The 15,372-nt window shown below is 44.8% G+C and overlaps 1 protein-coding gene across 1 annotated transcript in view; it reads left to right on the plus strand.

Annotated features, from left to right (window-relative positions):
- Nucleotides 1-267: 267 nt before the first annotated feature.
- skila (SKI-like proto-oncogene a) overlaps nt 268-15,372 on the plus strand; it is a 37,238-nt gene continuing 22,133 nt past the window's right edge. The window contains exons 1-2 of the mRNA XM_088014347.1: nt 268-537; nt 3,635-4,912. Coding sequence (XP_087870473.1) covers nt 3,791-4,912 — 1,122 coding nt within the window. The 5' untranslated portion in view covers nt 268-537; nt 3,635-3,790. The remainder of the gene's footprint in view (nt 538-3,634; nt 4,913-15,372) is intronic.

Below are 15,372 nucleotides of genomic sequence, written 5' to 3' on the forward strand. Positions count from 1 at the left end.
TACAAATAAAATTTTAAAATATCCAAGGGATGCGCAACTGAGTTGGATCACTTCTCCAAAATGTTTTTTTTACACAGAAACACACACACATATATACTCACAAAAAAAGAACGCAACAACTTAATACTTAAGGTATTGACTTGCTTTAAAAAACTTTAATTCCCATCTTTTGACCTAAATAGCTAAATCAAACTCCTTAGTTTGATTTAAACGTTTTTGTTTGTGTGCCCTCGCCCCCTTTACAAAAGTTTCTGGAAGCGCCCCTGGTGCCTCTCCGCTCTGCTGGAGGGGAAAAACTCCAGCGTCTCAGACAGTGCTAGACAGACAGACAGACAGACAGGAGGACCGACAGACGAGAGACACCCCCGCATAGTTTCCGTCAGCCGGGTGACGTCTCCGCCTCTCAGCCCGTGTGCAGTGTGACGTTACGGGGCTGTAGTGGAGCCTCTATCTGCATCTTGTTGACGGTCCGCCAGGCTTTTCCAGTACTGAGAAGACCCCGGAGTGGAGAGGACGACGCGGACGTCGTTCAGGCAAGTGATCGCTACTACAGATACTACTACCAATGATGATCATAATGATAATAGAAGAGCATTGAGTTTTTAAAACAGGTCGGTTAAAGCGGGGGTTATTGAAGCGGAATACGGTTTGTGATTAACGGTTGGTTTTGCTCCGTTCAGCCGCCGCGAATGGAGGGGGTGAAGCTAATCTCCTTTAGCCTCCCGTATCGCTCCCTATCAGGGGGAGGTGAGCCCGCTGGAATATTAGCGCTGGGTTATCCTGCTTATCGGTCACTATGCCGGGGTAACTCGTCCTAGTAAGCGCCCCGGTGTGAGTCGGTCGAAGCGGACACCGTGGTGTGTGTGTGTCAGTCAGCTGGTGTGTGGACGGAGCTCGGTGGGTCAGCTTAATTTAGCCTGTCCGAGCTCCATTTAACTGAGAATAACCTGGAAATTCACTCCTTCCCAATCAGTTTTCATTTCTGCTTATTTCTCTTTAAATAAGCCAACAGGCAATTTATTCGAGGATGTTTCTTATTTCTTTTAAATCTTTTGTAAGAACGAGTTCACAGCTCCAAATGTGGAATATTCTTAGTCTTATTTCCGACCGCAGCGCCCGTCCGATAAACGCCGCGGTCGGAAACCCAACCGTGCCCTCAGCAGATCGGCGTGTGCCAGACCAGACTGTAGCGTAGACAGTGAATGTCATTATCAGGACTGTCTGCATACCAGAGCCGAGCCAGAGGAGAGCAGCTACAGACTGAGGAGGAGGGGGGAGAGCAGGGGCATTACGCGGTGTCCTTGCAGCAAAAACGATACTAGAAGTGGAGGGAGTGACATTAAGGAGATCAAGTTTACGGATTTTTGCGAGGTTTCTCAGACGGATGCACATGCTGTTTGGAGTGAAGCTCTGCGGGCGATGCGCTTTCTGCCATGAATTAATGGATCTTAACGAACCAAGGCTGAAGTTAGCGTCCGATTCGCAGCTTGAATAAAGGACTATTTCGCCGCATTAAACGAATCTGGTCAAGCTTGAACTTGAAAGGGGCGATTTTGAAAGGCGTCATGTTTAAATTTAGACAGGTCAAACTTAGAAATGATTATGAAAATGCAGACAGTCCTCAAGGGCCAGTATCCTGCATGGTTTAAATGTCACTTTGGTTCAAATTAATGGTTCATAACCAGAGGACACCGGCCCCTAAGGACCGGAGCTGGGCACCCCTGTTTTATTCAAAGAAAAAAACAACCCAGAATTGGCTTCTATCGCACTTTTTTGTTGTTTTAGTTTTAGTCAACACCTTAGGTGATGCCCTTCTTGAAAAAACGATACCACCCAGAAAGCTCAACCCTGGATAGAATAGATCTAGACTAATGAGATATTCTTTAAAATACAGTTTGTGATTTCCAAAACTTCTATTTTGTTTGTAAAAGTGAAAATATCTGCAATTTGAAGTCATTTTTTGCATCTTCAATGTTCTTGATAGGGATAACCTTGAAAATAGTACCTAGACAGGTAAAATGGACAGAGACAATGGACAAAGATAGGACAAAATTATGCTGTCTAATAACTAATTCTATAAAATACAGTTTTTGGTTTGGAAAACCTTTAGTTTGTTTGGAAAAATATATAACTTTGTGTTTGTTTCACTAACCTACTGAAAATATGGGCCGCAGTATGAAAACTGCAATTGCTAGATATTTCAAATCTGGACAGAAATACTCTCAATCATCACATTGTTATTTATTAAATCTCTGTTCTATTTGTAAAATATCAAAAAGCTGATGTTTTTTTATTTTTGGAACACTTTTTACTTCTTCATTGCCTGGACAAAACTGACCACATTGAAAAACTAGGCGATGAATAAGAAAACAAGCTTTAAAATGGTGCTTTTCCAATTTGGTTTTTCATCAGGTTAATTTTTTAGCGCATTGTAATCGTCCTTCAGTCAAGTACCTACTTGAAAATTTTAGATCGGGTGCCAACTTCAGCGTCATCAAAGGAGTCCTGAGAAGGTGGCTCCTTGTAGCCCACAAATATTTCAGATTACAGCGCCCACACACATCAACCTGCTTAGACTTGGAGAGGAAAATAAAAAAAAGAGGTATTTCCATTTTCCAGAACGATGCAAACTACTCATAACCCGTGGGAAAATGATTAGTTGATCATTAAGCCGTAGTGCCTTATTTTCCACTCTGTTGCTGCGCTTTCTATCATTTCTGCATTTTAAATTGTGAACACCAGATTTAATTATTCATCTTGATATAGCACACTTATGACACTTATGAAACTGCAAGTCTTGGCTGGTTGTACCGCTTTTATCAATTGTTTTGCACTGGTTTGGAAAGGACTCTTTCATTTGCAAAGTTATTTTTCACTCAAAAAAAAAAAGGCAGAGCGGTAGAGGATTTCGCACTGTTGAGTCTTGGTAAACTGGTTTGTTAAAATTCTCACTTTGCGCTTGAGAATTTGGTTTGAAACCCTTGGACTGCCTGATGTAAAATTTCTCCTGTGTTTGTGTGAAGTGGGTTAATGGCCATTTGGTTCAGTGGACCATGCTGGAAGCCTCTGACCTCTGCCGTCCAAAGCGGAGGCAGCATAAAACATTACACTCTTTGTGAGCCTTTACCGCTCCGAAACAATTTTCAATTATCTTTTATATCAGGAACAGGATGTATAGTGCCTTTGCATGAGTAAAAAATTCATAAAATATATATACGACATCTACAAACTTAAGACTTTTATGTTAGAAAACAAAGTAGTGCCACCAGGAGGTGAATACGTGGTTTTCAAATACTTTTACAAATAAAAGTTTGAAGAATGCAACTTCAGACTGAGGTGGAAGTTCACGTCTCTAAATATGCTGCCAGAGCTGCAATGAAGTGGGTTCGATCAAAGTATAGCCGTGTCGTAAAAGGGTCCAGTCAAAGATTTGCAAAGTACTGACTGAGAGGGATTCAATGTAAATACCTTCAACCCTTTTAACATAATTTTTTATATCCCTTTACTTTGTTAGTGTATCACATTAAATCCCTAATAAACTCCAGTGAAGTTTGTGTAAAGGATGTAAAGACGCTACAGCGTATAGAGTCGTCTTTTCTAAACTACCTTCTTTGTTTTTTTTGTGTTTAGACAGCGGATCAGAACCTAGAGACCTTCCTGAACCATCATGCATGTGTGCAGCTACCAGAAGACTTTCATTTAGTAAAGACTTGAGGGGGTAAAACGGAAATCAGGAAAACAAGGAACAGACAGAAAAAAAAGCGAAGGACGATAATTCCCACACTCGGACATGGCCAGCACCCAGACCAGTTTGAAAACCCCTTTTAAAGACTTGACCTCCTTTAAGGGCAACATGAAGCGGCTGTACAGGGAGCGGATGGAGGACGCGCCCATCAAGAAGCGAGTGATGGCAGAGATCAATCTGAAGAGGCGCGGCTTGGACTCCCTCCCAAAACTTCCCAAGGTGAAGAAGGAGCTGATGGAAGATCTGACCCATGAGGCTGAGATGGACGGCGAGGCACGGAGCGAACTGCACATTGTGGGCTCTGTGAAAGCCCTGGACCTGAGTCCTGGTCTCAAACACACGCTGGCCCAGTTCACGCTCAGCAGCCAGAGCTCCCTCGGCGGCCCGGCCGCGTTCTCGGCTCGAACGGGCCACGAGAGTTCCCCTGCAGGACTGCCGCCCCTGCCCTCCCCGCCTGTTCTGGGAGGGGGCCCTCTCCTGGTTCCCTGCGACAGCTCCACCGAACTCACCCACTCTCTGCTGGAAGGAGAGTCCATCTCCTGCTTCGTGGTCGGCGGCGAGAAGCGGCTCTGCCTGCCTCAGGTGCTGAACTCGGTGCTGCGGGACTTCTCGCTCCAGCAGATCAACACCGTGTGCGACGAGCTCTACGTCTACTGCTCCCGCTGCGACGCCGAGCAGCTGCACATCCTCAAGGTGCTGGGCATCCTGCCGTTCAACGCGCCGTCCTGCGGCCTCATCACACTGACGGACGCGCAGCGGCTGTGCAACGCCCTGCTGCGTCCCGGTGCCGCCCTCCCCACTGACCCCAGCGGCAAACTGTTATCCCAGGGCCTGCTGAAGGAGAGCGAGGCCAGCTTCCAGGTGGAGCACCAGTGTCTGGGCAAGTGTCAGGGTCTCTTCGTGCCCCAGTTCTACACCCAACCCGAGGCCCCCTGCATCCAGTGCGTTGAGTGCCAGCTGCTCTTTTCGCCACAGAAGTTTGTCATGCATTCACACAAGTCACCTGATAAGAGGACCTGCCACTGGGGCTTTGATTCGGCCAAGTGGCCCTGCTACCTGCAGCTAGCCAGGAAGTACCAGGGGACTCCGGAGGAGCCAAGACTCAAGCAGCTGCTGGACGAGGTCAAAGAGAAGTTCCACTATCAGCTCAAGAGCTCCCTTGACAAAGTAAGTCAGCATTGTTTGTGTTGTGTGCTGTGTTAACTCTTCTTGTTATCTGCTAAAAATCTTGCTCTTTCCTTTCACTCTGTCACAGCCTGAATGAGGCCAACTTGTCACTGAATAGTTTCCACATCAGTGCGCCTCATTGATTCTTGAAATAGCTAGTTAGCTTCCAGTCTTCTTCCATCATTTGCACCTTCCACATTGAAGGGTGTGCTTGTTACTGCAACCTGGTTAGATGAGATCGTATTGCTGGTTGGATCTCAGAGTTTCTGACCAAATGTTCAAGGTGAAAATTGTCATGCTCTGGAGGATTATCTAATAATAAAAAAATAAATTATAATTTTTTGTGTCGGGAGGTATGTATTTGATTTTTTCTGCAGTGTGTCCTGTATACAGTCCCTACAGGAAGTAGTGATGTTGTGATCGTGACTATTAAAGCAAATTCACTCATTTGAAAGTTTTGCTCAGACTTGCATTTTCACCATTCATCTTCTGCACATCTGACAAATCACCTTAATATTTTCAGTATTTCCTTCTTTTCTGACCAATCACTGTAACTCCGCTGAATTTCGACCAATCCCCAATAGCCACCCTTCTAATTTCATTTTCTGTTTCACAGCATCTCTTGAAAGCTGAACCTGGAAGATAAAAGCATGTGTGCAACATTTACCTGTTTTTGTTTGGTTGTTTTGTTTCAAAAACCATTTTGAGATGTTCTGTAGGATTTATTGATTCTTCTTCTGCACCTTAACAACTCCTCAGGACAGAACTGTATTTTTATCAAGGGTGCAACTGAAGAATGTACTTGAAAATGTGATTTATACTTTAAATATGTTAATTTCCTGTTTTGTTTTGGTTTTGGGAGATTATGTGCCGCAATTTCAACTTTTAGGTCGCAACAATCCCCTCCAAAAAAGCATGGCTGCCTCCTGGAGGGACTGTATATGTGGCTGATTTATTAGGCTGAAGCAGACTGCCTTATGGTCGGTGTTTTCTTAAACCAATGTTGACCCAGAGTGTGTCTGAGTCCCGGGACAGGTGGTGACATCTGCTTCACCAGGTCTGATCAGACCTAAGTTAGTCCAGCTGGCTACAGCTGAGGAGGAAGTGCATCATTTGTCCCCTCAGGGGTCACCTGCAGGTCAGTGGGAATGGCGCTCAACAAAAGGTTCGGCGTAGGAGGTTTAGGGACGCCTGAATAGAAATGCTGCTCCAGTTTGCCTTCAGTAAATTGGAACCTCTTTTTTCATACATGCCTTTGCAGTTAAATAATAACATAATGTTCCCTAAACAAGCTTATTTTGAGATTTTTTTATTTTTTTTTCCAATCTAAATTTTTTGTCGGGAGTAAGTGTTTCTTGGAAAAAGGAAAATATCTGCACGCAAAAGCTATTTTTCAGAGTCCCTTCACCTGGAGGCCAACCTGAAATTGAAATTGCTTCATTGAATTTCTTCAGCTCATCTCTGAGGCTCTGAATTGCTTGATAGTTTTCCTTATTCTCTTTCTTCTTGCTGCGGGTGGGGGGGGGAAAACACGTCAATATATGATCAAAGCCACAAGGCCAGCAAGTCTATAAAAAAGTCAACAGTCGCTGAGGGAAAAGCTGTAGATTTTCTCCCCCTGCCATGAAGTGGTTTATGTCTCCTGACCTGCCTTTGACCACAATGGGAGCCCCCTCGTCCCCCCCGCTTCACTCTTGTATTGTTTCTGGATGTTTTTGTCTGTTCGCTGCGGTTTGTTCACGCTTTGATGCACAAATGGAGATAATTTTTCCCCTTACAGTCAAAGCAAAACCAACAACCCTCACTAACATGGTTTACTTGTCACCTTTCCTAACAAAGCGGCTGCTTATGTGCGCAGAGATGGACTCCAAAACAAACACACAAATGTTTGTGTGTTTGGGAAACAGACAAACGATTTCCCTCTTCCGTGTCTGGTTGACTTGGAGCGTGTGGATGCGGCGGAAACGCCGTCTGCTGTCTCGTCTCGCATCCTAACCGCATTCCTGTTCCGCCCCTTTCCCATCCCTCCGACTTGGAGGTTTCTTCTCAGAGGTTGGAAAAAAAGACGTCTTTTATTACCGCAACGGAAATGCACTCAGTGAACAACAATGGACCCGGGCGACAACAGCACCAAAGCATCATGTTGGATTATAAGTCCTAACATCTCGGTGTGCTTTTTTTATGTGTCAGACACTGTTGCTCCATGTACGTGTTTGTGTGTGTGTGTGTGTGTGTGTGTGTGTGTGTGTGTGTGTGTGTGTGTGTGTGTGTGTGTGCACGCGCGCGTTTGTTTGTAATACCTTGTGGGGACGATTTTCCTGACATATACTACGTTGTGGGGACCGGAGCCTGGTCCCCACGAGGGGAAACCCTGTTTTTGGGTCAGGGGTCAGATTTAGGGCTAAGGTATGAATTGAGTTTTGGATAGGGTTAGGGTTAGGTATGTGATGGTTAGGGTTAGGAAAAGGGTAAAGGTAATGTTTAGGCTGTAGAAATGAATGGAAGTCAATGGAAAGTCCCCACAAAGATAGCAACACAAACATGTGTATGTGTGTGTGTGTGTGTGTGTAAAGAGCAGATAATTGGAGGCCAGTGTGACACATTTTTCGTCTCTGTCTCACACTTTGTCAGGCTCTCTGGAGCCTGCGTCTCACCACAGTTCGAGGTGCTGTCTCTTCTCTGAGGTGATTTCCACACTCTTTCTCTTTAACGTCAGTGCTGGTGACGACGTCTTACCCCACTGTGCCCTTTTCAAACTTTAGTTTCATTAGAAACCTCCAGTATCACTTTTAGTTGCTCCTGATTTCTCTGCCTTTGTTGGGAAAATCCAACTTTCAATTGAAGTACATTTATTTATCAAAATCGTATGTGGGATAATGCTAGGTACCGTAACAATCTCTTTAAAAAATAATTGTAAATAAAGCAATTTTTAATGCATCACTACTTTTTTTTTTTTCTAAGATGACCAGTTTTAGAGGCTCTTATTAGGAATCTTTGACATTCTGTATCCCTTCGATTATAAATAGGACATCAGACAGACGGCCGTTTCTTTCAGCCACTAGGCTGGATGAGGAGCCATGTTTATCTTTCCCCCACACACAGCGAGCAGCACGGTAAACGGGGTAAAGAGTGGCATCACCAGAAGCAACATTAGATGCCTTGTTTAGGAGTGAAGCCAGAAAAAAGCTGTTTCTATCCTACCACCACAAACGTAACTTTGTGTGGTTTGCTAAAGACTACTGGGATTTTAAATTAAATGCTTTGGTCAGATGAGATTATGGCTGAAGCGATTAATTGGATTAAACGGATTAATTGTGATGAATCAGTTATTGAAATAATCGTCATCTAATCTCTTAATAGATTAATTAACTGGAGTGTACAGGCTAAAAAAAAGTATGTTTGCTGGAAGAACAACAGATTCAGAGCAGTAGTTAAACCCTGAACTTCTTAGGTGGCAGTTTATTATAGAATATAAGCAACTTTTGCTATCCAATGATTACTTAAAAAATAGTAAACACATTATTCCTACACTGTAGAAAAAGCAGAGCTTTTCACATGCTGTTGATAGAAGTATATTTTTAGCTGGAGTTGCATCCAGCTTGCGCTACAAGCCTTTAAGGCAATAAAATGTTTATTTTATTAATAAATGAATTGAATCATTTGCTTAATTGCATTTTTTTATGTGTTTCTAATACTATATATGTGCCAATTTTTGTGTGATTAATTGTACGATTAATTACTGAACTGATAGAATAATCGATTACTAAAATTAAATATTAGTTGCAGCAGTGTTTATTTTTTCTCATCTTTACCGGAGATGCCAGTCATTGCATCCGTATTCAGGAAAGTACGAAGTGACAAGGAGCCATGTTCCTGGAGAGATCCCGGCATGGAAGTCCTCCAGGAAGCAGGTGATTTTCGACATTAAAGGATGATGACACTCAACCCGCCTCCAGCCCTCCCTTCCTCTTGAGAGCGGATGTATGAGTGTATAAAAGGTCAATAGTTAGAGAACAAGGTGACCCGGCAGCGTCCCGCTTCACTCAGTCACAACACGGCGCTTCCCCTCCCATGGCAGCGCGATCCGCGCCTGCACATGTGCGCAAATGAGAGGAAACGAGGAGGACATGTCGCTCAACCCCGAACATCCTCCAGACTCTTGGTGTCCAGCCGCCTCCACTCCACTGGCTGCGTGACTCATTTTTTCCACATCCCAGTGGATGTGAACAGAAGGCCAGCCATGCATGCATCCCTGCGTTCTGGTTCATGCCTCGAACATGAACCCCCTTTTTCTCATGAGTCCTTATTGACACACGCCGTCAATGTGCACATTTACTAGCGAGACGAGATGAGATGCAGACGAGAACAGGTTTTTTTTTTCTTTTCCTTCCCTCTCCAGCGGCTAGAAAGTCCCATATCCTGTTGGGAGTGTTTGGTTTAAGTAGATGGATTTAAAACCTCCAGGACCTGCGCTCTGTAAATGGCGCCTTGTGCCTGGAGGCCCGGCTGGCCTGTCTGCAGATCCCTGCTGTGTAAATAAAATTTGCTTGACGGACGCCATGAACAGACAGCAACAGCAAGCCGAAGCCTTATTAAACAGATTATTTTGGTACTCCACAAACAATGGGCTCATTTTGCCCGCATGAGCCTGTGAAAGTGGTTTAGACTCTACAGTCAGACATCAGGTGGCGTCATATTTTTTTTTCTTTGTTCCTTTATTTGGTTTCCAAAGAAGACAGGAAGTAACAAAACAAATTCAGATTTGATGATTGCTTTTTTTTTTTTTTTTCCACCTTGCTGCATCGGTTTTAGCTAAGCAACGGGTAACAAAAAACCCCACAACAAACAACATTTTGTTTCACTTTTTTTTTTTTTTTTCCTCTTAGAGTCCTTGCATTCAGTTTCACACCTGATACGTGAGGTGTATCTTTAAGGCGTCTGCGAGCGCAACCCCTGACATGTGTTGCTTATTTGCACCGGCCTTGTTTTGCAGCGTCTAGCTGGCCCAGAGTCAGAGGAGTCAGACGGAGGGAACAGCCTTCCCTCTGTCTGTCTCCCCCGGCCGGGCTGACACAGAGGCTGCGGCACAGACGGCAGACAGCTGCATCTCTCTCTCTGGCTTCCTCTGTTTGCTATTTGGAAACCAGTGACTTCATTACCACAGAGCAGCGCAGCTGTAGTCTCTGGCTGGCTCCTGGGCAGTCTGCTGCGTCTGCCTCTCTGTCATGCTCGCATCTAATTGGATTTTTGCAAACATGCTAATTAGGCGAGGGTCGCGTTGAGCTTCTCACGGTTTGATAACCTTAACTAGAAATATCACAGTATTTACACAAAAACTGAAAACTAAAATCAAGTTAATTTGACTTGCAGTGTGAAAAGGATAAGAATTAGCTTTTTATCGTAGCACAAACAAGATATTTGAGTTTGGTTTCAATAGTCAGGTTATGTGTTTGATTACCCAGCCTGGTGTTAGCAGCTTAACACAAGCCACTAATAGCTCGCCACCTTTAGCTCAGAGTGACGGGTTGGCACATGCCCCTGGTTGGGGCTAAGCAGGCTTCAAATTAGCTTGTCATGGTCATCCGTTGATTTCTGATTGAAAATCATTAAAGCTTGTGAGATCTTAACTTTTTACAATTATCCCAGCTTTTTGAAAACACAAAATGTCTTGACAGCCATAAACATGATGGTAGCCGTTCACCGTGTCATCGTTGCTATTTTTCCCTCCCCTTTATTCACAATTTTTCTTTGAGTTCATACTTTCAAAAGTTTTATCTTCCAACATTCGGTTTGCAATCCTCCGCTCATCTCCCTCCTCCCTGGTGCACATCGTATCTCTGAATGCCCCCCAGGCCCCAGTTGCTAACAGTAACAAAGTAAGCGGTCAAATGACCTGATAAGTCGATCATTACATAAGCAATAAGACCACTTGTGTGCGTCTGCGAGGGGGATAGGCGGAAAGGCCAACGGTTATTGATCAGATCTGCAGCCTTGATGGATGTGACGAGATGCAGATGACACAAAACAGAGAGGAGAGAGGAGGAGTGAAATGAGAAAAATCAGAGCGAATGTAGGAAGAAGGGAGGGAAAGAATTGGGGAGGTTAAGTCACCGCAGGCCAGTCTAAATGTTATTCAGTCACAAACAACTCCTCACCGACCTCGTCCACATCTATTCGGTTCTTACTGGGGGAGTTGGGGCCCAGGTCTCCTCTGCCCTCCAGTTGAAAATTAACCTCTCCAGGACCTGAGCTGAATCTCCAATCTGTCCGGTAGCAACCCTCCTGGGTGACCAATCACATGCACGCCACCTAGCAACCAGCACACAGACAGACCCCCATTTTGGTGTTTCTCTTACTAAACACAGACCTGCTGGTGTTGAACAGAGAAACCTATAATCTGAACCCACTGTAGTTTGCTGGGTAGGAGTGCTGATGGTTGTTGTGTGTGACCATGCTGCCTGTTGCAAAGGACTGAGCGGGGCCCCTCGAGGTGGGAGGAGCCGAGCAGAGGGGCCCTCTGCTGTGTCACCAGCAGGTCAGTGGCAGTATTACAGAGCTGTAAGCGCACTGGAGCTCGCTGGAGGAATGCCAAAGTCATTACTTCTGAGTCTTTGTCTTAAATAGACAAGAATATTCTGGGGTTTTAGGTTTCACATGCTCAGGGGCCTCGGAACAGTTCAGGTCTTTACATGGTTTAGTCCTGCAGCAGCTCGCAGTCTCTACATTATGGTAAAACATGGAGCGTTGCTTTACTGGTTGGTCATTTCATGCCTCGGCCCGGTCACTGGAACCGGATAGTTTTTTGCTTGATCAACTAGCTGAAAGACAGACAAATCCAGCTGTTTTCTGACCAATGAACACAGGATAAGTACTAGTTTTGTATTATTTAGAAGATATTAATAAAGAAACCTGCTTCATTTATTATTTAAATACACCGATTGTCCTGGCTGAAACTACTCTTCAAGATTTTTATTTATTTTTTATTGATGTCAGAGCTTTTTCTCCAGGGGAATGTACCACACATAATCGAAGGAAAATGTACTGGAGGTTTGATGATAGATGTATTTTTGTATGCAGTAGAAAATGCACAAATTGCAAGAGAATCCTCAATTATGCATCAAAGTGCATGCTTTTTGTTGGAGCACTTCTTCTGATGCATTTAGTGAATGCATCAGAATGCATCTTATTTCTGACTGATTTGTTAAATCCTCCTCACTTAAATCGACGTATCAAAGTCAGAATATGAATAAACAAACGAAGCAGATAACATTATTATAAAAGCAATTGGATGTAATTCATCTTTGTTTTAACCGTTTTTTTTTTGGTGTGGTTTATTTACTGAATCTCATACCAGCCCACGCTCACACTGAAGTGGGTTTACTTTTATCAGCAGAGATGGCTCTGTCTCTACACAGGAGCCTCTGCCAGGTTCGCCAACAGTCAGACAGACTAAACAAACCTGCCAGGCCCCTCCCAGTCGTCCTTCAGGCTTTAAAAGTGTCCCAGACTGACGGCTTGTTTGCATGTTTGCCTCGCCCCGTCTCGTCTCTCCTACCCTCCCCTCGGGGCACCAGGCCAGTTTGCTGCTTCTAAGGAAAACCAGCCTGATAACGGGTGAAATCAGCAGCAGTTCCATGTAATGAGCTACAAGTCCAAACAAGACTGATTGGTGGAGAAGAGATGCATCCGAGTGGCTCGCCTCGGTTGTTTTCCATGAGACCGGAGTGATGAGTCTCCGTATTAATTAATCGACGTGCTGATGAGAAGATTAGCCGTCCGCTGTCTGGTCTCCATGGGAGACAGCTATAGAAGCAGGTTGGTGTCCAGGCAGCGTGGGGAAATGTGCGTTTGCATTTGAAAGGCTCCTCCCCCTGGGAACGGTGATTAATGAAGACATAAACTGAGAAAACCAGAGACGAAGCGATCCACAGGAGAACCAACATATGCAGCTCACTCCAACTCTCTGTCGCTTATTTACCCCCCCCCAAACCCTCCATCTCCCAGACAAGCAGATAAACAGGATATCAAAGGCGTGTCATAAGTCCCGCTGGGCCGCCGCGCTGCACATCCACAACACATTAAGCCCAGCCACCACACGGATCAATTATGCATGTTGCAAACACGGGGAAACCGGGGGAAAAAAGAAGGGCCGCTCTATTAAAACGAATCCCTATCCATCCACTTTGCTGCTAATTTATCACCCCGTGCGGTAATGCCTCGCCATCTCAACATGGAAGTAATTCTGCTCGCAATGTTTGAGATTAGCCGGCCGCAGTCTGCCAGTCCGACGGCCACACATGTTTTAATAACCCACAGTGGCAGCCGAGTTAAGTGTTTCCATGATCTGTTGTTAGTTTCTGCCTCAAGTCTAGACTGCGAATGAAAACAGAAAGCCCAGCACAGCTCCAACCTGCTAAACTCGGTCTGCTTGGCCCTGTTAGGCTCACCTTTGCTCCACTAGCTTAAACTTCAAACACCTCCCAACTGTTTTCTTCCCGTTCCACCGTCGGCAGTCTCTTTACCCCCATAAATCCTGATCTCACCAGGGGCTCTGAGCGATTTTGCTCAAGGCGAAACTGTAAAGTTAGCAACCAGGAAACAGAAAGAAGCGAGGGACATTTTGCACTTCTGCCCGCTCCTCTATTACTTTCAATCCCTCCGTTGCCAAATGGTGATGTTTATCTCACTGTTAATCCCACCTGCATCGACGTTGCTCATGGGAATCATCCGTCTCACTGATATTTCTTCAGGATATACACTGTTTTCTTTTGCTTCATTTCCCTCGGGAGATTGTAGCAGCTCAATTAGTTGCTGTAAATAGAGGCTTGGTTCTGCTTCTCCCTCTAGATCAACTCTATAACTAAAAAGTTTCTGACCTCAATATGCAGCTATGAGCTGGGAATGGTAGCGGCTTGTTTGAAACTAGTAGTGGTGATGACTATGTGTCAGAAAGCGTCATCGCAATGACAGTAAGTCTTATAAAGAGCAGTAGAGTTGAAACGATTAATCATGAGAAATCGATTATTGAAATAATCAACTAATCTCTTAAACTGATTAATCGTTACCTGACGTATACAGACTCAAACAAAGGCCATTTCTGTCCAATTAGTAATTCGGTAATCCAGAAAATGATAAACAGATTAGCCCTACACTTCATTGATGAGTCAAGCAGAAAGGGCTGAGCATTTCACATGAAAAATCTTAAGTGGTTAAATGTGGTTATCATCAGACTAATCAATAGAATAATTGATTACTAAAATAATTGCTAATTGCAACCCTACCTAACAGATTTTCACATGTAGATGCCGACATGTTTTTCCCTCGTATGGTCAAATTGGACTTGAGATCATTAACCTGCTGAAGAAAAGCAACTCCACAGCATGATACTGCCACCACCATGTTTATCTGCATGGATGGTGGCTTCAGGGTGATGCTTAGTGTTAGATCTTTACACTTAGGTTTACTAATCTACTGCTATCTGAAGGTTGCATTTTGAAAAAGTTGGCAGGGTATGAATGCATTTGCGAAGTTCTGTGGCGTATGCAGCATTCATTGTTTGTTGCCTGTTCCTTCGCTGCAGCCTTGCTGCTGGAGAGACTTGGCCCTCAACAGGGTCTTATTACCCTTGACTTTATCCTTCGCAGAGCGCAGTTTGCCTTGTGGTTTTTGTTTTTTTTTTACAATCTGGCTGCAGTTTAACCAGTTCCTGTGACATGTGCGCGTTGTAATGCCAGACATCTGATTTGTCATCGCTATCAAAATGAACCGGCTGAGACACATCCTGATCCCCGATGAGACCATCCGTGCTGTATTTCTTCGTAAGACTGACTCATGTTGAAGGGGATCTAGCAGTCAGTCTAACGATGCAGATTTTTTGGCAGGGTTGCCTTTTTTTTTCTTCCTTTTTTATTTGTCAGCTGCTCTGACAGCCATCCCCGCCTCGTTTTCTGTTCAGCCAGGCTGTGCACCTTATGGGAGACGGAACGTCCTTGTCGTTACCGTGACGTTGGAATGCCGTGATGACCCGCCAGTCGTCACGGTCTCGCAGGAACCCTTCAGAAGTCGCAGACCGCATCTCTTCCTAAAGGCAGTCAAGGGGTCAGACAAACAAATATAAAATAAAATGCAGCCACCAGCAGATACTTCCTCCCCCCCATCCCACGTCTCCCACTGCCGTCCTGCAGCATGAGTCACGGCGCTCCATCCGTGCTGCGGTCTGCTCTCCACTCATCAGCGTCACTGTGGAGCCAGGACGAAGATTTATTACGGCGCAGGTCTCTCACTCAGTCCGTTTGATCTTCGCCCAGGTGCGTTCACTTAGTGCTCTGACTCAGGCCTTAACCAGGTTTTTCCAGAGACGAACGGGCTTCTCCTGCCCTCTGTTGTGCGTTCCAGACCGCTAACGGAGAATCGACTCGACTGAGGGTGTTTCAGCTTTAGATTAGATAGAGACTTCCTCT

The sequence above is a fragment of the Poecilia mexicana genome, unplaced genomic scaffold, assembly GCF_051168715.1.
Source record: "Poecilia mexicana isolate PSO_F unplaced genomic scaffold, ASM5116871v1 scaffold_17, whole genome shotgun sequence".
Lineage (NCBI taxonomy): Eukaryota > Metazoa > Chordata > Actinopteri > Cyprinodontiformes > Poeciliidae > Poecilia > Poecilia mexicana.